The 26,106-nt window shown below is 38.5% G+C and overlaps 1 protein-coding gene across 1 annotated transcript; it reads left to right on the top strand.

Annotated features, from left to right (window-relative positions):
• Window positions 1–903: 903 nt before the first annotated feature.
• On the top strand, window positions 904–24,501 carry LOC139731649 (5'-nucleotidase-like). The gene is made up of 8 exons (XM_071642543.1): window positions 904–1,308; window positions 8,980–9,193; window positions 10,221–10,406; window positions 12,559–12,762; window positions 14,048–14,284; window positions 15,405–15,560; window positions 19,507–19,716; window positions 22,833–24,501. Exons 1-8 carry the CDS (start codon window positions 952–954, stop codon window positions 23,012–23,014), a joined length of 1,746 nt encoding a protein of 581 aa, XP_071498644.1. The 5' UTR covers window positions 904–951; the 3' UTR covers window positions 23,015–24,501.
• The last annotated feature ends 1,605 nt before the right edge of the window (window positions 24,502–26,106 follow it).

Raw genomic sequence — 26,106 nt, forward strand, 5'->3', positions numbered from 1 at the left:
AGAAGAACAGGCACAAATCATAAGCATTCACTTGAATTTTTACAAAAATGAAAATTTTAATACAATTATCTATTCGAAAAGAAATATGTATGTTACATCATGATAAAATTATCATTTTTAAAGAATTCTATCGATCACTATAAAAGCAATTTCCGGCCCCACCTAAGACAAACTAAACAAATCAACCCTAATCTTTTTTTATCGATTATTTGTTGAAATTCAAATGATCAAAACAAAATTCGGTGTTTTTTTTTTCACACACACACACACACACACCCTCCGTGCGTGCTTTCAGCCCTCAGGTTTCACTTAACACACTTGAATAAATCTGACCTATTGACGCGTAAATAGCCATTTTTTCTTACACAATACAATCTTGATGCGGAAGTGATGGAAAAGCAGCAGCAAAATAGCAATACAGTTAATACAAACACACACATTCATATAAAATATTCCATCATCGGCTTCCATCATATACAAATTGTTTGTACACTGACGAATGCATTCCAACTAACTGTTAACTTTTAACCGTTATATTATTCATTTCTTCTTTACACTCCCTATATTATTATGTCATCACAATGTCATATCATTAAAATTTGATACCGCCACTTCTAACCCTCTTATCCCCTCCCCCCCCCTCCCCCCCCCCCCCCCCCCCCCACACACACACACACACACACACGAACACGTATGATAACTACAGAACTCCAAAGTTCTGTGATGATAACACGGGCGCCATAAGACCAACCACTGATGATCCCAGTGACAACGTACTGCACCTGCCAGCAGCAAAACACCCACACGCCTAGCGCCTGCGCAGCTTGTGTACAGGAAAACCTATGTTTGTTAACGGAGTTACCTCAACGGGCTGTGCCGGTCAACAAGCCTAGAGCCAGAGGACAGCGATTACTTTGAAATCAGTGTGGATAGTTGTAAAGGAATGACAATATGGTGAATTTAGCATTCACTCGTGTATTATCTATCGCTATGACGATATGTCTAATAGTATTTAAAGACACGTCTGCGTTTAACTTGACCGTTTTGCACACAAACGATTGTCACACGCGCTTCGTGGAAACAGACGTGAGCGGCCGAGTCTGCACCGCCGCGCTCCGGGAGGCTGGTGAGTGCTATGGAGGGGTTGCCCGTCGAGCGACTGTTGTCAACAGAATACGATCGAGGGATCCGGGCGAAAATGTTCTACTGCTGGACGCTGGTGACCAGTTCCAAGGGACCGACTGGTTCGTCGTCTACCGGGGTAACGCTACCGCCTACTTCATGAATATCCTCGAGTATGACGCCATGGTAAGAATAAAGATGGAATATGTTATAATCTGTCAAGAACCAATAGGGCCTTGTAGACTATGTGAAGTGTAAACGTTGGACCTAACACTAACACTACAGTATTATACAGTACACTAGTGTAAAATCTATGAAGTAATATTAAAAATTGCAAGTAGACCCTAATATTACTTCAACACTGGTATGGTACAACTAACGGTTATACAAGTAATTTTAGTGGAATAGCTGGGGAGGCAAAATGAGATGAATTGAACAGACTGTATGATAGTAATAATAATAGTGAGACTCTTATAAAGCGCACATTTCTACCTAAAAAAGATACTCAAGGCGCTATAGAACAGAGTACATATTGTGTCACGTTACAACAGTATCACAGAAAATAATAAGACAATAAACCAACAAACATATATAGTCCTATACGTACACATACTATACATACAGATATACAATATTTTCAATTCAAATTAAAAATATATGTCTTGAGATTCTTTTTGAAACTATCAATGGAAGATACTTCTCTAAGAGATTTTGGTAGGCCATTCCATAGTTTTGGGCCCATATATGAAAAATCCCGATCCCCCCAATTATGCTTGATTCGAGGTACCTGTAATTTTAGCGAGTTTGATGAACGGAGATTACGTGGTGGTTGGTGAAGATGAAGAGTATTTTGAAGGTAGACGGGGCAACTTTACGCAATGTACGGTAAACAAGAAGAATCTTGAAGTTAATGCGTTTTTCTGCAGGAAGCCAGTGTATGAAGGAAGAGAGGTGGAGGGAGAGAGAGAAGTTAAAAAAAAAGGGGTGGGGCACTCATGATTTTTTTTTTTTGTTTTCAAATGAGATATTGCTACTAAAATAAGAAAGAGCATACATGTGTCTATGACTCGATCTGCCAGATAATGAGAAATCAGTACTGAAATATGAAAGATCATACAAGTTACAACCAATATATCTGTGACCTGGGCTGCAGCACAATCAACAAAAAGGTCGCCACACAGGGATTTTCAGTTTTAAGAGTAGATTATGAAAGAGCAGACTTCAGCTCTTAAAGGCAGCCGATCGCCATCCCTAATGGTACGTAAACTCCGAACGACCGAAGTTTGTGCATGCAATTGCGCAATGCTACCACTGAGACAAGTGTGTGTGTGTGCGTGTGTGTGTACGCATCATACACAAACATTGAGCTGCGGTGATTGAAGGAGAGAGGCCAGAAGACGCTGCGGCGTGTGTGTGTGTGTGTGTGTGTGTGTGCGTGTGTGTGTACGCATCATACACAAATATTGTCACCGCGAGCTGCGGTGATTGGAGGAGAGAGGCCAGAAGACGCGTGGCTCTTTTGGCCTCTCTTCATGCGCATGCGCACTGAGAGTGGGCGTCCATTCGGAAGCTCTCGTGGCTCGCTGGGACAGCCATTTTGGGTTAGGAGATAAGCACAGGGAGCTTTCTTGTAGCCTACCGTATTTTTGCTGACCCATTGAGCCAGCGCTATTCTCATTCGGGGGTCACTACATTTGATACAGAATGGGGGAGGCAGCGTGTTGCGTTCGTCTCCGTGCCGCACAAACCACTCGCCACGACTGAGTGTCTTTAAGTAATGTGTGACTCAATTCAAATGGACTCTCCTTTACCGTACCTATGTAAATATTGGAGAGAAAGTACCCACTCTGAAAAAGTGTAAACTAAAGAAAAGAGGCTCTGAATTACAAGGGTCTATTCAAACCCTTGATCTTTTACCAGGCTGTGCTAGCTGTGCAATGAATGGGACAAAAAAAAAAAGAAGAAAAAAAAAAGAGAGATGTAAATCACCATGTAGCACTAACATATTGGGATCATCAGATTAAGCTGAAATTAAGTGTGCCCTATCTGCACATTCTGTCCATGACTACCAGTATTACCAACTGTCAAAGCAGTAACATCCTTTCAAAAGTTATTAGAGTTGAAAATGAAGAGTGTGTATAAAGAGGATATCAAAGAAATAAGAAAAGGGCCTCTTGATATACCTAATCACACCGATCTAAAAAGAAAGTAGTCTAGAAAACTTTCCCATTTATTTATTAATCTCAAATGTAAGAATACGTGTAGAAGAATAATGCTCTTTCAGAAAATATGAAATACTAAAGATTGACTAGGTTGACCCATGATTTTCACCTTTTTTTGAGTCCACACGTAGAATCCAAGTGGTGTGACTTTTAGTTGGTTTTGTGATGCATGCTCACATACACTATATTGCTAATATTGTAGGAGGAACCCAATGTTAATTTAACGAAAATTGGTTTTAAAATGGCAGATATATTCAAACAAAACGACCCTAATACAAGGTGGGACCAACTTTTATGAGGATCTCTTTGTTTTCCTTTTTTTATATCTCAGCCAATTCAAAATCAATTTTTGTCATTTGCTCATTGAATTCCTCTTAGAATTGTATGCCCTTTTACAACATTTCATAAACTGGTTTGTAAGTATACTCGTAAAAAAGTTTAAGTTGAAGCTGAATCCCCACCTCCCAATACTATTTTTTCTCCCAACCGTTGAGGACGGTTTACTACAACACGCATTTCCCATAGACCCTTGCCCGAGTATACTCGGGACTAGTCCTCAACGGGTTAATATTTTTCAACCGGCTTAAAAGGCCAAATGCAGGACCGAAATTGGCCTCGCATTTGGCCTTGCTCCGGAGGTGGCCGCGGCTCAGCCGCGGCCGAGCCCGGCCTTTTCTCAGTGTAAACGCAAACTGGGCCAAATGCGCGGCCAATTTTAGTCTGGCTTCCAAACCCTCTGCCTGTATTATTTCGCTATTCAGGATATTAACCCCCTCAACGTCGAAAGCTAGTATAATTTAAGGTGGTTTTGTCCTGCAAAGGATTTTTCCTTCGGCAAAGACCTTTGCCCGAATGGTGACTTCGTCGCCACGGAATCCAGTTGGCAAAGGGTCTGAAAACCAGACTATACAAAATTGTGTTTGTTTACAAGCAGAGCGCCACTATGACAAAATATTGAAAGCTTTGAATTAAAAGCGCGGCCGAGCCGGGCAGTGTAAACGGACAAAATTGCGGGGCTTGGCCCCGCAATTGAGGCTGGGCTCGGCCGCGGCTCGGCCCAGCCCCGCACTGTAAACGGGGTTATACTCAAGCAGGATTCCAACCTAAGACCTCCTGATCTCCGGACAGGCGTCATCTCCACTACACCACTGAGCTTCCACCCGACAGCAAATGTTGGTTCTAATCCTTAGCATGTAGTGGGTACTGCAGAATAAATTCTTCAAATTTATGGAATTCTTTTGTTGAGAGGTTTTTATAATGCAACTGACTGACAAATTGCCCTAATCAATAAAGCACTGAATTCATGAATTTTGATTTCAAAACCCTCTTTTTATAAGTACACAAGCTTTCAACTGTTGCTGGTTAAAATTGTTTGTGCAAGTCACTCATGACTTCCTTTCAGAGAACTTGTGTTAACTTTCGAGCAGGAAATAAAGCTTTGTACACTGTAGAACTGTGCTTGAACTTTTTTTTACTAAGAGTGCCCCTCCCCTTCACATATTATCTTTACCACTAGCAACATATTTATTCTCCATCATTTCATGGGCTTTTTGGGATATAACATTACTGTTGAGGGAGAAAGATATGCAGTATTATATTCCACACACTAAGAATCTTGCTATAGGATTGGTCAAGAGCTGATCACGTGATAGAGCGCAGTTTTGCCCATCACATCACCTGAGAAGAACTAGGTCACTTGATAGTACACAGTGCAATGCACTTTCCCTTCAGTGTCGCGCAGTGCGCGCAGCAAATTCATTGTTTTGTCATCTATAAAGACAGTTGTTTGTTATGCTGATCTCTGGCAGTCCATACAGTCTTAACGCGAGATGAGTACAACGCGCGAAATAAAAGTGCGTGGCACTGTGGACTATCATTAAATAGGTCGCTTGATAGTACACAGTGCAACGCACTTTCACTTCAGTGCCGCGCGGTGGGCAGCAAATTTATTGTTTTGTCATATACGCGCACACGTAGCCTAAGCCCTAAGGATACCTAAAGACAGTTAAAACAGTTTCAGATGTGGAATAAAATGGGAATTTCTAGGACCCTAGATGTGGAATATAAAGCAAATAATCAACTTTTAGTTTCAGGCAATGAGACAAACTATCACTTGGCGATCTGAATGTGTACGCTATCTTTTCCTCAGCTGCGCTTCGGAAAGATAGCTACATCCAGATCGCCTCGGAAATGATAGTTTGTCCCATCACCTTCACCAACGTTGATTATTTGCTTATCACACCATCTGTATAGTCCATAAGGATCTTGCTTGGCAAAAGAAGAGCCTGGAAAGAGGAGAGTTGAGGAGGGAAGAGACATTGGGAGAATGTAAGGAAGGCAAATAGCGACAAGTGAGGGGCAGCAGTGAGCTGGAAGTTGAAATTTCACTCGTGGAGATGGGAGAAAAGGGAACAAAGAGTCATAAGGGAGAACGTGAAAATCAGGAAAATGGTTTGGACATCGGTGGGAGGAGAAAGGTAAAATAGAACTTCGAAGGGAGGGGGGAGAGGGAGAAGATGAAGGTTGGAAAAGCATGGAGCTAAGAGAGAGAAGTGAGGTAGATGTGAATGTCCGACAGATGTTTGATGAAACCAAGGGGAAGAAACAAAGTCAGTGATTGATGTAGACTATGGAATGCAGAATCAAATTGATGAAAGGAAAAATAGATTGGAAAGGAAAGTGGTCAGTTGAGGAGAGATGAAACTACAGAGTATTGAGAGGGGAAAGAGAGATAGCAAGAGAGGAATGGAAGCTGTGGAGGAGAAAAATAAATAATTTGAGTTCAGTCCTGACAATGTTCCTTTTGGAGAAAAGAAAACTAAGTGAGATGATATTAAGTTAAAGTGTAGTCTTTAGGGGAGAATGTACTAAGAATTAACCTGTAAATAAACTATGAAATTAGAGGTGGTCCTGAAAAAGATAGTTGGGTTGTAAGGAAACAGAGATAGGTCGTTCCGATAGTATATATATATATATTATATTATATTTATATATATATATATTATATGTAGGAGGAAGAATGAAAGAGATACAGTATAAGTAGAGGAGAAACAAACTACATTGTATAGTATAAGAGAGAAAAAGAAGTGGAGTGAAAATGCTTGAAAGCAAGAACAGAGTTAAAGTGAACCAGTACCCTTAGTAGTATGTTTGCTATTGTAGACTTGAGACATGTCCTCTGCAAAATATTAGAATTTATTGTCACTAGAACAGCACAGGGTTTATTCAGATATCGTGCATTGAAGGGTCTCAAGGAATTGCGGGAGGAGTGGGTTAAAATATGACTGAAATAAAACTGATGATATGAATGAAATACTTCATAACATTATAAGCAGGGTTTGACAGTAGTAATTACCCGGGGCTACTAAAAATTGAACGTTGGCCCCTAAACTTCCAAACAGGTTATCTTTGGGTTGCCCAATCAGGCGACAAAGTTTCAGGTTGGATTTTCACATTTTTCTTTCATTCAGGACCACTCTTCATCAAGCCACCAAAATTATTAATGTGGAAGATTTCAGTGGTGGGAAAGAGCCTCCAGTGAAAAGAATTAGTGTGGATCTCTGCATTAAAAGAAAGCAAAGTAAAACACACTCAAGATTTTAAGGTGTTCAAAGTTTGAGATAAATGACAAATGTTAGATCAAATGTCAAGAAGTGCTTTGAATCGTCTTGAGATTATATACAAGGAGGTTTGTGTCTGTCCAAATATTGTAGATCGTTTTGATTGTCAAAGCAGCTTCAGATGGCACGTTTGTGACACCTCTAGTCCACATTTTGTTTACCGGTAGACTGGGTGATTTTAGGCTGTTCCACAAAGACAGAATCATGGTACATTGACCGCTTCCACATGACTGCCTCGTGTACTTTACATTATAACACAAACCCTGACTGTTTTGTCACATTCGGCTTTGCCTTCTTTTTTGTCCTTTTGTTTGTGAGTCCAGCCCAAGGATGTTGACTTTAGTATTGTCACAACCCTTCTTCCCACCTCTTAGAGTTTGCTTAGTCTATTTTTATTTCAATTTGAAATCTATTATCCGTTGTATCAAAAACTGTCCCAAATATTTGTCATCCAATTGGGGATCTTTTCATTCCTGTGCGTGGTAAAGTGCGATGTACAGCAGTACTCAGAAGATGGACTTCTTTTTTTTATTTACTATGAGATACCAACTGGTGTATTTGATAGCCTTCTACAAATGCATACCTGCCAACTGTTCAGTTTTGATCTGAATATTCTAAGTTTTCGCCGAAAGAAAATGTGTTGATTTTAGTGTGTTCTGATTTTTTGGAAATATCAGTTAGTAAAGTACCGGTATATGAAATTTATGAAAGTTCAGATTTTTCACTGATTTTTCTTTGTTTGGACATTCAGATTTATACTCAGGGTTTGCAGGTATGCAAATGACTACTCTATCCACTGTATAGTGTGCATGTTCTCAGGTATTGATGGGTTAAAGACATACAAAAAAAAGAAGAAGAGAAGGAGAAGTACAATGTTCATGTACTTGTACGAACGAGCTAGTACAGGTACACATGTTATATGTGTTTGGTATACACTGAGATACATGTATTCATGTTGCATCTTTAGCTGAAGAGGAGTAATTCTCTGTGGCTGGTCCATGATGTCGATTAGTTTCATGCACCTTTGTTGAGGGAGACACCAAACAATCTGTTGTGGGGCTGAACCCCCCCCCCACGAAACATAGCACAAAACATCTTCAGTGTAAGTATACAAGTGAACAGCTAGAGAATGTGCTGTCTGAGCTCAAAGTCTACCTCAGTGATAACAATAAAGTTCGTCCTGTGTGCAGCTGAACTACACCCATGCATAGATGATCAATGGGCTCTACAAGTGTAGGGTAATAAGCAATGTGGGAGTGCTTTATCTTAGTCGATCTATGCAGTGTTGTGACAGTTATTTTGAAGTGCTGTTACAAGGGTTCATATGTAAGCAACTTGAAAGTAAAATTGACAATGAATATACATGTCTTAGTTGTGCATGTGTGTGTGCATTTGGGAATATCGCTGTCCTCTAGTTACCTTATTGTGCTCTGTAATGATCTTTGATAATAGCAGCCAGGTACATTTGTACCTGACTACTGTTGTTATAAGTCATGCGAAATTAGGTAAATGAATGAGGTTGACATTTTCCTAAAGGGTAAGATGTTCCGTCACAACATAATCAAAGTCATGATAATCACCTATTATAATATAATAATAATAATAATAATAATAATAATAATAATAATAATAATAATAATAATAATAATAATAAAAAAAAAATAATAATAATAATGATAATAATAGTAATAATAATAATGATAATAATAATAATAATAATAATAATAATAATAATAATAATAATAATAATAGTAATAATAGTAATGATAATAACAATAATAATAATAGTAATGATAATGATAATAATGATAAAGAAAAAGTTCTTCTTTATCCAGGGTAGCCTCTTCAGTATTTTCACTGTTCTACTAGAGGGCCCGACCATTACTTTTACACTAGCTTAGCCAGGTACCAATTTATCAATACACCTGGGTGGAGAGGGATTATGTCCTACATAATGTTTTTATTTTATTTGGTGGTCTTGCTATGTTGTTCTTATGTGCTTTGTTGACACGCAGTGTCTCGGCAACCATGAGTTTGACAATGGGATCAGCGGCCTCCTGCCCTTCCTCAAGAATGTGAGCTTCCCCGTCCTCAGCTGCAACATCGACGCGTCCAGCGAGCCTCGCCTCCAGGGCCTCTTTGTCTGCAGCCATGTCTTTGAATTCAGCGGGGAGCGTGTGGGTGTGGTCGGGTACACCCTGCAGTCGACGCCCGACTTTGCCAAGACAGGTATGTGGGGGAGACTCCTGAAGTTGATATGGGGAAAAATGTATTTTGAAAGATCAGGTTCAAGAAGGGTTTTAAATCTGACTAGGATCATTTGGATGAATTTCATCCTGATATGATTAAATGTACATTAAAAGGAATGTAGCATCATGTCAATTATAAATGATTTGTCCCAGACTTCTGTCCAAGACCATTAAAGAGATCATATACTTTTTTGTTTAGATGTGCCTCTGGGCATTCCAATTTTGTGTGTGATAAGGAGACAGCATACAATTGTATGTGAAATATGAAAAAGCATACAATTCTAAGAGGACCTTAAATTTATTTGAGGAAAATTGTTTCGAAATGGATGAGATCTCCAAAAACAAAGATGTCATATTAGAATCCAAGACCCACCTTTTATTAAGACCACTTTGTTTTACTTTGTTTTTTGATATCTCAACTATCTCACCAAATAAACTTTGAATTCCTCATAGAATATATTTTATATTTTGTATTAGTATATGTTTCATATATTTCAAAAGTGGTTTCTAATCATCTCTCAAAAAGTTTACGTCTGAATCTTCCCTCAACCAAAACTATATCTGTACACATTCCTTTTTGATAACAATTGCAAGTGGTCTGTATTACAAGAAAGATGACATCTCCTTGTACATTAATATGATCATTACTTTCACTGTTTTACAGTTATATCAAAAGCCCATTGGAAAAGAAGAGAAGTAGAATTTATACAAAACATGATATCAATTTCAGTCAACCTAAATATTGTATATTAAGTTACATCATTACACAGTAATAACAAATTTTGTCATTCTTTCTTTCTTCAAGCCAAGATGTTATGCAAAGTGCTCCTATATTTTGGTTGGTCACATTTTGTGTCCATTTCATGTAGACATACAGTGTGTGAATTTATTGCTTCCAATCCCAAATATATGTACGTACACACACACAGACACACACATACACACACACACACATATGTGTACTGCATAGTATTCATAATACATGTTATTTTTCATGCGGTCAACAGAACAGCTGACCTTTGGCGAGGAAATTGCGGCCGTACGAAACGCCGTGGATGACCTGCAGGCATCGGGAATCAACAAGGTCATCGCCCTGGGTCATGTGGGATTTGCCATGGATGAAGAGGTGGCGGCATCTGTCCCTGGCATTGATCTCGTGATCGGCGGGCACAGCAATACCTTTCTCTACACAGGTAATACCTCTAGGATACCAGCTAGGGGTTCTTTGGATCTCAGTACCAATATTTCTAAAGATTACTAACAGTCTTCTTGTTTCCAAATAGCCAAAAAAGACTAGTTACTCATTTGACTCTGATACTGACTATTTTACCAAAAGTTTACTGGTCTGCCTCTGTGGAAGAAATCAGCACTCTCCTCCTCCTCCTCCCCCCCCCCCCCCCCCCCCCAACAAAAAAAAGTAAAAAAAAAAAACAAGCAAAAGAATGAAAGAAATCACAAATGATGTGTCAAATCTAAAAAAAACCATCATGTCATCCACCTAACCTACATGTAAATATTGTTTGAGCAGCTAGTATTTGAAATTTCTTGAAGGCTAATTGCAACATTAACAGTGTCATTAGAGAGCTTTATTTCCCTTAAACAATCACTTGCTTCCTCCAATCTCAAGCTTATATTTTCTCTCTTTAACCCCTCTCCCTTTTCTTGTTTCTGAGTATGTCTATTTGTTGTTTTAATTATTATTTTTTCTTTTTGCATTTGACAGAAAGCTGTAGTATTTAAGAAATTACTAGATAACTGCCATTCTGAAAGAATTAAGGAATCCCTAAAAAAAATCTAACAAATAAGAATTAAAATAAAACCCCCAAATTCCATTTTTTTTTTCTAAAAAAAGAAACACGTCATCTGGCTACCCTTAATCTTATTGGAGCAAAGTATGTCTAATTTCTGAAAGGCTAATTGCAACAATAAGAGTGCCATTAAAGAGTTGCATTTTCCTGGGTTTTTTTTTTTAATAGCAGTCAGTTTCTTCCTGCAATCTCAAGTTCGTATTTGCTTTTTAACATTCTTTGTCCCCCCCCCCCCCCCCCCCCCACTTTTGGTTTTTGAGCTTGTTTGTTGATTATTAGGTCTGCTTTTTTCTTTTTCTTTTTTTTTGCATTTGATTGAAAGTTGTGGTGACTCCCAAAGGAAATCATGAAATGACCCTACATCTTCGAAAGAATTCAGCAACCACTGAGAAAGCAAGCTAACAAATGAGAATCTAAAAAAAAGAAAACAGATTCCATGTTTTCTAAAAATAGAAACATGTCATCCGGCTAACCTTAATATTATTGGAGCAAAGTATGCCTTATTTCCGGAAGGCTAATTGCAACATTAACAGTGCCAGTAAAGAGTTTTATTTTTCCATTTAGCAATTGCTTCCTTCCTCCAAGCTTGATTTCGTACTATCTGTTTTTGAAATTCTGCTCTCCTCCCCCACCCCCACCATCCTACTTCTGTGGTTTCTGAGTGTGTAATTCATTGCTGTAGTTCATATTAGTTTGGGGTTTTGTTTTTGAAAAATAGCTGTGGTCATTCCCAATCAAATCATGAAATAACCTTTAAACTGTGAAAGACTACTGTGGTAATCCTGGTTATACTCTGGGAGATATCTATGCAAAATGCATGTTATAGCAACATCAGCTCATCCTCAGTGGGTTAACCCATTCCATACTGAATTCTGAAATGCCCATACAATTCAATACGCAGGCCAACAGGTTCCTGTATGGAACGGGTTAATACATCTGCAAGGACCACCAGAAGTAGGTGTTGGGCCACCGTTATTTAAAGGTCGTGTTTACCTTTGGAAGCAGTGATTTAAAAAATGTTCAAGATACCACTTTTGATGAATATGTGTAGGTCAGTTGTATCACAAATCATCCTACTATATGAAATTTTTGCAATCAAGCCCACAACATAAGGAAATATCACTATTTTTCTTATCAAACCATAAAAATCTTACTGTAAACGCTTTAGTCTGGAAACATTTTGTTATAACTATTGTTCACATTTTGTATATTTAACAAGACCGGTACTTAACATCGATTATACTGGTTCAAATTTTGACATTGGTTGTTACTATCCCTAACTCACATTTTAGAACTATTTTGAAGCACTAATGCTGGGTTTTTGTTTCATCTGCAAATGGTAAGAAATGACATGTTTTGAATCCAATCAGACCACCAAGAATTTGTGAGTATATATGTTTTGTATGTGTTTTTACTTGTCCGGAAAGGGGAGAATAACTTACAGCTCACTGAAATGTGTGCATTTCAACTGAATGCCACTCTTCTTTAGGAAGCTGTTTCCATAAAAATTTTAAAAATTCTTTTATTTTTGTGGCAGGGGATGCCCCATCAAACCAGGAGCCGATAGGACCTTACCCATTCATTGTGCACCCAACCTATGACACCAGTCTGTCCATTCCTGTGGTGACCGCCTATGCGTACGGAAAGTATCTGGGCTATCTGCAATTGGAGTTTGATGACAATGGTGTGGTCACTCGCTACTCGGGCAACCCCATCTTACTGGACAATAGTACTGCTCCCGGTGGGTATGCAAGGACCTACATTGTATAGCATTTCTCAGACCGTTGGAAATATTATCAGCAGTCATCCGAAGCAACGTATATCTCGGTTTTCAGTCAAATTTTAGATATTGAGATTTTCAGTCATTTCGATAGTGGACATTGCGTTATACATATTGTGAAATTTTCAGTTTCTAACTTGATGTAATTTTTGCGTAAGTACATCGTATCATTTCACTGTGTTCATTTCCCCATAGGCGTGCACGTTAAAAAACGGCGATACGCAGTCCTCACCTTCATGTATATATGACGGTTATGATGACTGCAAACACAGTGTGCGTGGTCAACCAAACTGTCAGAAATTGATTGGGCACATTGACTTTGCACGTAATATTAGTGATTTATGATGGTCCAGTGACTGCAAGTACTGTGTGTGTGGTCAACAAATTTGTCGTATCATAATCATGGTAAATGACAATGGTCTGTGCAAACCGAGAAAACATATATGTAGCTCTCTTGCGATTTCTCACATAATTCCTAAATATACAATTTGACAAAAGCATCACATGTTAAGAGTAAGAAACGTATCACAAAGAATCATTGGAAATGCCAGACTTAAAAGTGAATCAGTCATGATTGAAAAATGGGTAAACATGATTATTTTGAAATATCATTTGTACACGAAAATTGCATATTGCGACAGGTTCAGATGACTGCCGAGGATATGTGAACTATTGTATACGGCAAGTACAGTATTTATTAAGTCCAGTTCTTTTGCAAATCAGGACATCCCAAAACTTATGCAAATTGTTAAATTCACCATTGTGGACTACAATAATGAACAAAGAAATGTATGTGTGCTCGTTGCATTCATATTGGGATAATTTGCGAGTAAATTCTGAGTTTCTGTCACTGTTTAGTGTTCAATAGTCATGCCTCTACAATGATGTAGCCACTGGTAATTAAATAAAACAGATTTCCCGTACAATTTACATCAAAGCAAATCTTACCTTTTTCGCTGCAACTTTGCTCATTATATATCCAGGGAAACAAAATCTATAAAAGCTACGTAAATTTGAAAAACACAGTGTTTTCCAAAAGCACGACTACATTACTGTCTCAGAATAATGTGGCACACATGAGGTTTACACCATGGAACACGAAGAGTTCATGATTATAGGTTCTGTTTTGCCAATTATACATGTACAAGTACCTTAGTGCCAACCTGGATATATCAAAACCTACAAAGGCAAAACACATACTCAGTACGTTTTTATTTGCTCGACTGGGTTTTTTCTTACTCTGTAGATCCCTATGTCCAGTCCGAGGTGGACGCCTGGCAGATCCGAGTGGACGAGGTCTCGACAGCTGTCATCGGCCACACACTGACACCCCTCGAGGGCAGCTTGCAGATCTGCGGAACGCAGGAGTGTAACCTTGGCAACATGATGGCAGACGCCATGCTCCTCTCCAATGGCATGGAATGGAACGATGCAGGGATTGCCATTACAACGTCAGGGAGCATCGCCTCTTCCATAGATCAAGGTCTGTGGGAAATCTAAAGATGTGTCTTGCTGCATGTGCTGCATAGTACGTGTAGTTGTGATTTATATTGCGCCAAATTCATTAAATGAAATGCTCAAGGCGCACTTGAAGGTGAAAGGATGAAGGTAAGATAAAATGATGAGAAAAGTTCAAATATCATGAAATGTTTTTCTTTTAAACTCATTCTTACAACTCATTCAGACATGACTCTGTTGATGAGACATTTCTTATGTAAGGTGGTAATGAGTTCCACAGTGACAGCCTAGCATGTGGAAATTAGGGAAAAAGAAATATTCAGGGTTTGAACTTTGTACTATGATTTAAGATCCCTGCAGTGCTACATGTAGATTGATGTAATGAGAGACGATTTCTCTTTTTAGTTGCTTTGTATACACAGTCCCCAGAGATATCTTGGGGATTGTTTATCGTCAATTCTTTCTCACCAGTAGTGCAGTTTACATTGTAAAGGACTGAAGCATTTGCATTCTCTTCCTATTTGCCACCTTAACCCGTTGAGGACGGGCTGATTTTCCATAGATCCCTGCCCGAGTATACTCAGGACTCGTCCTCAAAGGGTTAAGCTGCTGTTTATCCATGGCTTTGTCTACCCTCCCAGGATATGTGATCTTAGAGGAAATGTGTAAAGTACTACAATGTATGTAAAGGTGGTAAAGATACAGAACTGAGTGTGTATCAATTATGTGCATTTTTTTTTTTTTGGCAATGCCACAAACATTTGCAGGGCATTTTGCTATTTTTGGCATCCAGTAGCAAGGATTAAAAAAAGCATGGAAATATATTCAATTTTTTAATGTAAAATTTCGTATCAGGGCAATTAACCCCCAGCTAAAAACTGGTTAGTGATAAGGTTAGTGTAAAGATTAGGGTTAGGGTTAGGTTTAGGGTTTAGAGCTTGGGATAGGGTTAGGATTAGGTTCAGGATTAGGATTAGGGTTAGGTTCAGGGGAAAGGTCTGGGGTAACTGCCCAGGGGGTAATTGCCCTAGACCCATAAAATTTATATGAAAAAAAAGCCCCTCTGGCAAACAATGCAACGACACTGTACATGTTTGTGTTTGAGAAAGCTGTCAAACCTGTCTCTAATACTTGCCTTGTTCCAGGCAACATCACAACGGGTGACCTGATCCTCGTCATGCCATACGGGAACACGATAGACCTGGTCCAGCTCTACGGCTCCCACCTCCTGCAGCTCTTGGAGGTTCCCATGATGTCTTTTGAACCCTCCAGGCCTACCTACGGATTCGTGCAGGTCTCAGGTGAGATCGTGTAACAATGATGATAATAATGATTAACAACAATCAAATTAAATAATGATAACTTTGATGGTTATGATAATGCTGATCTTGTTTATAATAATAATAATAATATTAATAGTAATAATAATAATAATAATAATAATAATAATAATAATAATGATAATAATAGTAATAATAATAATAATATAAACAAATTATTATTCTTATTATTATCATTATTAACATTATTTTTATCATCATCATCATCATCATCATCATCATCATTACAAGTTTCATACCACAAACAAAAGATGGTAATAATTTTTCTAATGTAATATGGGTATTATGACAACAATAGCAAGAATGATTATATTAGCATTCTTGGTGGTGATGATTATAAACATCATAATGATATTGCAAGTTGGATTTTGTGCTAGGTACAGAAATTTCTTATTGCTTAGATGGACTGAATTGCAATGACCTTTTACGTAAATTGGGTTGAAGGTGACTGCACATAGGCTACAGGACCCTATACTGGAGGCATTGCTGGTGTAGATACACTTGTAGGTAACTTTGTGCTGAATCACCATATATCATGATGATACTGGTGAGCCGTTGAAGATTTTAAGATAAGAAAAGGTATCTCATAGCTGCAGATGTCAGTGATGAGGCTGAAGGAGAGAAAACATTGCAAATAAACAGATTTTATGAGAATGATGGTAACATCTTGTCTTTTTAAAGGACAAGTTCACCTCCATGCACATGTGGATTGAGTGAATGCAACAATATTAGTAGAACACATCAGTGAAAGTTTGAGGAAAATCCGACAATCCGTTCAAAAGTTATGAATTTTTAAAGTATCTGCGCAATTACTGCTGGATGAGAAGACTACTACAGTGTGTGATGTCACATGCGTACAACGATATAATGAAAATAAAAAGAGAATTTCACAAAATTGTACTTTTTGAATAAAGTGCACATTTCTTGGACTTGTTACTGATGTATGTTAAGGATAATTTTATTACCCTTGCCTTCTGAAAGAGAGAGGTCGAGTGTTCTTTTGATATGCGAGAAAAGTGAAAATAAGGTGAATTTTCTTTATTCTTTCTTTATACCGTTGTACTCATGTGACATCACAAGCTATAGGAGTCTTCTCATCCAGCCATGACTGAGCAGAAACTTTAAAAATTCATAACTTTTGAACGGATTGTCGGATTTTCCTCAAACTCTCACTGATGTGTTCTACTAATATTGCTGCATTCACTCAACCCACATGTCTATGAAGGTGAACTTGTCCTTTAATGATACTTGAGGGCAACACAGTGCCTCGGCCTGCACTTTTTTGTGCTTTGCAGAAGTTTTATTTGAAGAAATGGCCGCAAGTATCTCAAAACTGCAGTAACTTGTAGTTTACCACTCACCATATCTCACACAGGTCGCAGGTGAGATCATAAAGTATATTTAGGTAACATGTCTCTGCAGCATCACACTGTTCATCATACGTCATGGAAGTGTGAGCAGAGATTAGTATGAGGCCATGCCACTGGGTTGATGTACCAATCGATGCACTTTGAAGAAGTTTCAAGTGATGTTGATCGTGGCATGGGAAGTCCCCGCCATTGCAAGGATTTGCAGTTTACCCCACATAAAAAGAGCTCCATAAAAAGGTTTTTAACATGTGAAGAAGACTGCCACTGAGTAAACTTTATCATGAAAGGGCGGGGGGGGGGGGGGGGGGGGGGGGGGGGTTGTTTGAAAAGTGATTAGCCAAGCTCATCTTCCATATAAACACTATCAAACAAAAGTGCAACTCACATCAAACTGAAGCTGATTGTAAACTACCATACAGGACTTTCAGTTGATAAGTGCTATCAGCAGGTGTCTTCTAAAATTCTGCAGCATCCTCCCCTCTCCACAAAGCAAAGGGACAATTCAAAACCAAGTCTGAGATGTGTAGCAATCACAAATGAAGTGAAAGTTATACTTATATCATAATATCTCAGTCCAACAGATAGGCATTCTATGACAAGGCTTTTAATATCTGTGTTATACAAATTGTGAATGGTTATGAGTGCAATGGTACAAGGTTTCGCACGAGGTAAAAGATAGTGGCGCTCTCGAGTTGAATAGTGCGCCTCATCTTTCGCCAAGTGGAAAATCCTGTTCCATTGCATGAGTAAAGACTATACACTATTTGTTGTATACAACACCTCGAACGTCAACAGATGTGGTCCACACAGATTCTTGAATTTAGCACAGAAATGACAACCATTTTCCGTGAAAGATAAATGAGTAGCCGCACAGTCACAGTCACTATGTACGTACATGAACGCGGAGCCAATTGGTTGAAGTTGTTTAAAAAAATGAGTGGCAAAAGTGCGCTCTTGTAAGCGTGCGGCAAATGTTTGTATATTGTGACATGAGAGCAGTGCGATGGAACAAAAACTTTGAGTCAATTGTGAGATTAACATGGGAGTCAGTGGAAATGGATGACGTCAGCCATGCGCTGTCCATTTTTGCTCTAACGAAATAGCACGGCTGACAGCCACAGCGTGCGATGGAACTTTTAACCAAATGCCACGTGATGGGCAATCGACCAATCGGATAGGTACATTCTTTTATAGATGTTGTATGATATGCATTAGTTACTAGACTTTTGACAGCTGACAAACATTGATCACGTCGTACAGTATCCACAAACCATCGAATGGAATGATTCTGTCATCATCGCCCCACCTACATCCAATCTTCTCTCTCACTCTCCATCAGCCCCATGCCAGCACACACTATCTAACCACTACCTCTTGCCCAACAAACTCACACACACTGTTTACCATTTTCCAAGTAGAACTATCCACAACACCTCACCTCCTCACCGTAACACAATTAAACCTCAATGTAACTGTTTGTAAATACATATCAGAATGATTCACAAGTTACTCTCAACAATCAAAGTGTGCACTTCTCAGTAAATACATGCTGTCTCTCTATGCTGTGTCCTACACCAAAACATCAAAACATTTCACACATGTCCACATGAACGGAAAGAAATATGGCCCTGCATTTGACAGAGGGTAACATGTCGAAATCTGCCTCGACATTGCTCTTGTCACTGGCGAGTTATGGCAGCCCTACGTGACACTTCCTCACTCGAAGTAGAATTGAAGGACAAGTTCACCCAAATTTTGTTATGTGTAGCTTGAGTGAATAGAGCAGTACTATTAACGGAACATAGTGTTGACAGTTTGAGGAAAATTGGACAGTCTGTTCAAAAGATATGAATTTCTAGAATTTTAGTGCTGCCATGTGCTGGGTGATATGACTACAACAGTTTGTGACGTCACAGCAAGACAACAGAATTCAACATACTGTAAAACATGATATATTCGCAGCATGAAATTTTTGTGAATTATAGCTGATGGCCTTTTTTGTGGCATGAAGTTTTTGTGAATTGCCACTGGCGGTCAGTGCATATAGTGTAGACAAGAACCTTTGTGTGCATTTTAATTGCGCAAATCTTGGCGCTCGCGAAATTCGCCAAATCAAAATGCATGCCAACATTCCTCGTTTTACAGAATTTTCTCTATTTCCAGCGAAATAAAAAAGACTTTCGTCTTTCAGAAACCAGGGGGAATAATATTACCCTCAACATGTGTCAGTAAGAAGTTGAGGGAATGTGTACTTTTCATAAGAGATTAAATTTTGTGGATTTTTCTTGATATTCTTTTAATATCATTTTATCCTACAGTGATGTCACAAACTGTTATAGTCTTCTTATACAGTGATGGCTGCACTGAAACTCTAAGAATACATACCGAGGTAACTTTTAAACGGATTGTCCAATTTTCGTATCTTCCTCAAACTTTCATGATGCGTTCTACGGATAATTGCTGCATTCACTTTAATAATCGACACATATATTTGGGTGAACTTGTCCTTTAAAACCCATATGCCACCTTTCATGCAGGCATGAAGATCGAGTATGACCTGACGAGGGAGGATGGGGACCGGGTGTATTGGGCCCAGGTGCAGTGCCAGGACTGCGTGGGCGATGGCAGCGACGAGTTCGTCGACGTCGACCCCGACGAGCTGTACTTCGTGATCATGAACAGCTACATGGCTGGTGGCGGCGGCGGCTTCGAAGTGGTGCGCGACAACAAGGTGCAGCACATCAGCGGTAAGTCGGCTTCGCTGTCAAACTCTTGGCTTGTGAGACCACCTGCTCAGAGTGCATATCCACTCTTAGGGAGCATTTCATGAAGCATTTTGACAGATATTTCGTCTGACAAACTGTTCAAAGCTTCTAAAATCCTTGCATCTGATTGGTGGAGAGCAAATTTGTCCGACAAGTTAGCTCCGATGATTACATTTGAACGAAGCAACCAGAATATTTGGAGCGTTTCATTAGAATGAGACTTTAAGTTGTAACATTTTGAAATGTTACAGCATGACATGTTTTCACAGAACAGGTAATAAGAGGCACCCAAAATTCGCCAAATCAAATTGGGGAAGTATGTCACTGCCTTCAATACGAGTGTCCCTCTTACAGGTTCCATATAAAAAAAGAAAAAGGTTTATACTTGAAATCAAATTATTCTGTTGCAAAGGTGGCTTTTAAGGGGAAAGAAATACAGTTTCTAAACATTACATAATTGAATTTTGAATGAGAATCTCTGATCTCAATGTTGCTGTATTTACTGCCTTTGTGTATTAAAAAAAAACAAAAAACGCAACTTTCCATTGTGTCAATCTACCGACCGCACTTGAAGCCTACAGCAACCGCTCAATTCGTACACAAAAAGCAGCCCTTGTAGACAGGTGGCCACAATAGACAGTTTTTCAGCCAATTTGATTTTATCTCATATTATCTCTGGTAGATATCACAGATACAGGTGTGCATCACCTGTTACGAGTACAGACAGTTGCGAAAGTTTGCGTACTGTCTTATCTCATGAGTTGATGATCTCAAGAAAACAAATTGAATGAAAGCAGTGTTTTGAGTACAGTGTCTGTCATTCAGTTTACAGTATGTTTGGCCCTAAAACAAGAACAAAATATGAGAAAGCAAAGAATGTGAGATGTGCAAATGTGCATGCTATTCATCTCCATGAAGAAAACATTGGGGAATGTATAAAGCTTACATCATGTGAAAGATAAGTCAAGAATCATTTCGTCCTGATTCCATTCCCATTTTCACTTTTACACTACAAAATTGTCACCCTACTTACACATTTGAAAACAAAAATTGAATTCACAATTACTAAAGCTAGCTTTTTGTCTCAGAGCTCCACAGCATACTTCAGTTTCAGAGGAAATGGATCACAATCAACTTTGAGATACAGCTTCCACAAGGTTATTAAGTTAATGCATGATTCAGGAAAAAAAAAGACGAAAAAAATTCCTGTAGACATAACACGTAAACTTGGCTGATTGTGGTACATTGAATTTTATTACAATTGTCAATATGATGACATCTTCAAATTAAAAAACAATAGATGCAGACTCAAAAGACAATTGCCCTACATTAAGTATAACGTACAAAGTAACATATGCAAATTTGGGAGAACATTATGTAAGGAGAAAAAAAAAAGTTGTGATATGCACAAATAAATGTCAGAAACATTAAATCATAATGTGGAATGAAATTCAATTCCACTTTTTTATTTTAAATGATAATATGATGTCAGCTCATTGGTCTGATATATGGGTACTTGAAATGTTATGTAAATTTCACTAGGTTGTGGAATATGCAATAAAGACAGAGGTAGCCTTCCATTTTGAGGAGCTATGACAAAATAAAGGTATCTTATATTTTTTTACTATATTTGCGCATAGACTTGCACACAGAATATTAATTTTGACGCACACACATATCATTGTTATTGGTCAAGATTGACCGGAAACCAATGGATACTACTACTGAATGTATCAGAAATCCATATCAATTGAAGAAAGTGCATTTTTATGTTGCCTATGCGTTGTTCACACGTTAAAGTGTGGATTGACGCTCACATTCGGAAATTTTTGAAACACTTAAATTTGTCTGAAAGGTTTAGAAAATTGGTCGGGAAGTCGTTTTGAGCATTTTAAGATTTTTACACACCGTACATGCACATACTGGCACAGCCATGATGACCTTTGTGATTGGCATCTAATAGTGCAAAAAGATCAGACATGACTTGCTACGGGAAGTTTCTATTCCAGCAAAAGTTGCCATCCCAACATCCTTCATGAAGTGAGCCCCTAAAGTGATGTTGATGTGATGCGATGGCCTGACAAGAGCGTTGCTTCACCTGGCGCCATGACAACCTGTTTCATTATGTGTTCTTGGCCTATTGTATACGCCGTATATTTAGCAACTCTAAATTTTCACGAATCGGGACTTCCCGACGATTTCGCGAGTGGTTAAATTTGCGATCGTGGAGTACTGTATTGAACAGAGAAATCTAATGCGTGTGCATCACATTCTTTTGAGGATCAGAGTTATTTAACTTTGCATGTCTTTAATTTCGCAAATAGCAACTGACTCGCGAATTTCGCGAAAATAAAGACCTCACAAAATATTTGACGTATACCGTATTTCAGGAAGGCATTAGATACACTGTACGCATATGTACAATTTTTTGGAGACATAACACATCCTCCAGATGGGCTTGTTGTCAGAAGATGATGAAGTTCATCTGATAAAGTGGCTGTCCATAATGTCCATTAAATTCATGTCCATTAAGCCACAATTTGCAGTCTATTAAAAAGTGGTGATGTTGTGCAGACTTGTGTATATTGAATATGATTTTTGTCACATGACATTCGAAACTCCCGGTTGAATAGTACCCGCGCACGAGACAAGACAAGATTCGACGAGACAGGATTCTCCGCAGAGCCCAGTCGGTTTGAAATATTGCAAATCCCACAAGGGAGAGGGCATGTTTTCCAATAAAACTCCATTGGAAGCTTTTATACTCTTTTAATAGTTTCCTACCTACCAGTATTTAACAACTTTTTGTGCCATCCCCTTCAACCCAACAAACATTTCCTGATACAATTCATATTGTTCATTGATTATGATAAGCCTGTAATTATGTTATCCTAATGTGTAACACGAAATCAAAATGTACCTTCAATCATATGTTTCATGTATGATTTTTGTGTGAAATTTTCTTCATGAAAGAGTTGCAGAGACCAATGAAATGAAGTGAATAGACTAGCCCTGTCTATAACTGGGCATGCAAACCATGATTTGCAGTTATCATAGATTTAATGTATTTTATATTCACACACCTTACATTATTCCAGGGATCAATGACGTGGACGTTACATCAGGCTACATCCGGGCCATGTCTCCTCTGAATGTCACCGTGGAAGGACGCACCATCATCTACGACCAGGACAACAGACCCGGGGCTGGACACATTGTGAAGCCGTACGTGGCGCTAGTCCTTTCGCTGGCACTGATGATGTTGATACGACTTCTGTGAGACTTTGCAAGAATATGAGAGCAGCAAAGGGTGCTTTGTTATCCTGTAAAAGTGGAAATTTTTGCAGTGTTAAAATTTTTGTGCATTTCACGCAACCAGAAAGTAGCGTGAAAATAAAAGTGCCACATGCAAATATCTTTTCTTGCTACATGTTCCAATAGTTAAAGGGATGGTATAGTATTGGTGGAGATAAGGATTGGGCTTTTGACTTTTTGCAAGATACCAAAACTGTTACAATCATTCTGTTTTGGATATCTCAGCCATTTCAAAACCAATTTTCATCAAATAAACGTTAAATTCCTTTTGGAATTACATGGTCTTTTTGATTTCATAAGAAGTTTTTTATTATCTCACCAAAAAATGTTAGAAAAGAGAAGGTAGGTCTCAACCAAGACTGTACGATCCCTTTAATGTTTTGATTCTGCAGAATTAGAAACGCCCTTAAACTAATCTTACCCGACCAAGCGCAAGAAATTACTCATGCGAAAATATCCACTTTTACAGTACTAGAAGGCCACACAATTGCTAGTGTGTGTTCCTTCCCCTGCACTTTTACTCTGTACAGTGCACTCCCGTTATAACGAACATGGTTATAACGAAATTCCGGTCACAACGAAATGAAAATTCCGGCAGCAACATTATCCTCTCTATTTCTTTTTATTGTTTATTTGTTCGGTTATAACAAAATTTCGATATAACGAAAGAAAATTGCCAGTCCCAAGGACTTCGTTATAACAGGAGTCCAGCGTATTGGCAAATGCTCTTTGATATTCTCATGTTGTGTGTATGACTAAACAGGGCTTGATCTTAGCGGTGGTGTGGGTCCCACTGGCCACATGAAATGACAGCCAATCTTTAGACATTACCAACTAGGTTGCCGCGCTGACCACCTTAAAGGTTACATAATAATCATCATCAGCATTTGTAGATATGCGAATAAATTCTGTACATTTTTCAAGTGCACATGATGTCCAATCTACTTAACTTTGATATTAAGATGTTTTGGAGATGGTAAAAATCCCAAATTTAAACTCTCAGTTCTGAAATAAAAGGATGTTTTGTGAAAAAGTGATGACAAAATGTATTTGCATGGTGATGAAATATCATGTATTTTGTGTATTCATATACCAGGGCTCCACACTAACTTTTATTTTTGGTGGCCCAAAGGCAAATATCTGACCTTTTTTGGTGGCCCGATCAGGCCACCAAATTCTTCATTTCTGAAATTTGGGTGGCCCGATGTGCGTTTTTGGTGGCCCCGTGCCACCGGGCCACAGTTAGTGTCAAGCCCTGCATATACATTTGTCCAGTAGTAATTGTTTTTTGGCACTTGTTCTCACGGTCGTAGAGTAAACTGTGCCAATCATTTGTATCATTTTATTTCACTCCAAGTGCTTAATACAGATATCACTACTAAGTGCTTATTCTACTGAATTTTGAATGAGAGATTTCTGTCAACAGTTTTCAGCATTCCATGGATAATTCAGATCTACTCTAGGTCTGATTGGAGACAGATTCCATGTGTCTGTTTGTTGGTGTGTTTATTTTTGTCTATCAGTTACTGTATACGCCATAGATTTAGCGAGTCTAAATTTTCACAAATCGGGACTTCCCGACGATTTCGTGAGTGGTTTGATTCGTGATCGTGGAGTACTGTACTGAACGGAGGAATGTGTACGTGTGTGTCATATTCATATCGGGATCAGAGTCATTATTTTTGCGTGTCTGTAATTTCGCAAATAGCACATAACTCGCAAAATACGCAAAAATAAAGACCTCGGCGTATACAGTACTATGTAATTTTTAGTGCTACAGTGTAAATGGTGATGATATTTTGATGAAAGTGACTGGGATAATGCTATGCACATCTGATATGTGATGGCTAAAGTTTTGTTGCTAAGGTATAAGTCCATGAGTGATATAGCATTATAGCATATGCAAAGTATGTATATATAATGTAAATATCAATGCTTTAGTGAAGTTTCCAGAGTAGAACTCGGCATAGAACATTGTGAATTATCAGAATTGATCACCAGTTTTGCCAAAGCATCATGTTTTAAGGTGAGAAGGCAACTTGTTCAAACTTGCCAAGGATCTTTTTTTTACCTTCTAGTTATAAACAAGGTGCCTTTGCAATTTTGTGCAAGTTGCCTTGCTACCTTTTTGGCCAAAATGAGGTGCCTACATTTGATGAGTTTGTACAAGTCACCTCTTGGTCTTTTTTGGCCAAAACAAGGTGCCTTGGCAAGATGTACAATTTACCTTCTTGGAGCACTTTTAAGCCTGTGTATGCAAGAGATTGCAATCCATAGACATAAGATCCATACTGTGGGCAGTTTTTCATGCGATATCTCTGAAAAGTGATCATGGAATGACTGTACAGTTTCAGCTGCCTTCAATTTTTTAGTAGATAGGAAAGGAAACTTTCTTGTGTGATGTTAATTGCTGCAGATTAAAAAAAAAAAGAGTTACAATCAAATGAAAGCTTAGTGAGAGCTTAGTAATATACATATACATCAAGTGAAAGTTTTTAAAGTCAAACACATTTTCATCAAACACTGACATCACTCATAATCACTTTAATATGCAAATTAGATTTTGATGTGGTGTCTGTCGATCCTCACAAGTTTTGATGAAAATGATTATTTTGAAATGATTTGCTGGGTTGCTATTAAAGTCAGCAACTATACCTCCTCTCCTTCACAAAGTCAGCATTGCATAAATCACAACTGGTCGAATGCGATGTGATGAGAACAATGATATTCTGTATATGCCATATATTTTGCAGAGTTTATATTGTCGCGAATTTTACGAGTTGGGTGCCACGTGCGAATTGAACATGCAAAAATATCAACTCCTAATTGTGGCATGAATGTGACGAACACACGTACCTTTCTCAGTTCATTACTGTACTCCAGAATTGCAAATGTAACCACTCGCACAATTGTCGGGAAGTCCTGATTCAGGAAAAATTAGGCTCGCTGTAAAAGCAAGTCTAATTTTTTGCAAATCAGGACTTCTCGACAATTTCATAAATGGTTACATTCGCAATCGTGGAGCACAGCAATGAAAGGAGACATGTACGCATGCAA

The sequence above is a fragment of the Diadema antillarum genome, unplaced genomic scaffold (assembly GCF_040938485.1).
Source record: "Diadema antillarum isolate AM-2024a unplaced genomic scaffold, OU_Dant_1.0 scf00000022, whole genome shotgun sequence".
Lineage (NCBI taxonomy): Eukaryota > Metazoa > Echinodermata > Echinoidea > Diadematoida > Diadematidae > Diadema > Diadema antillarum.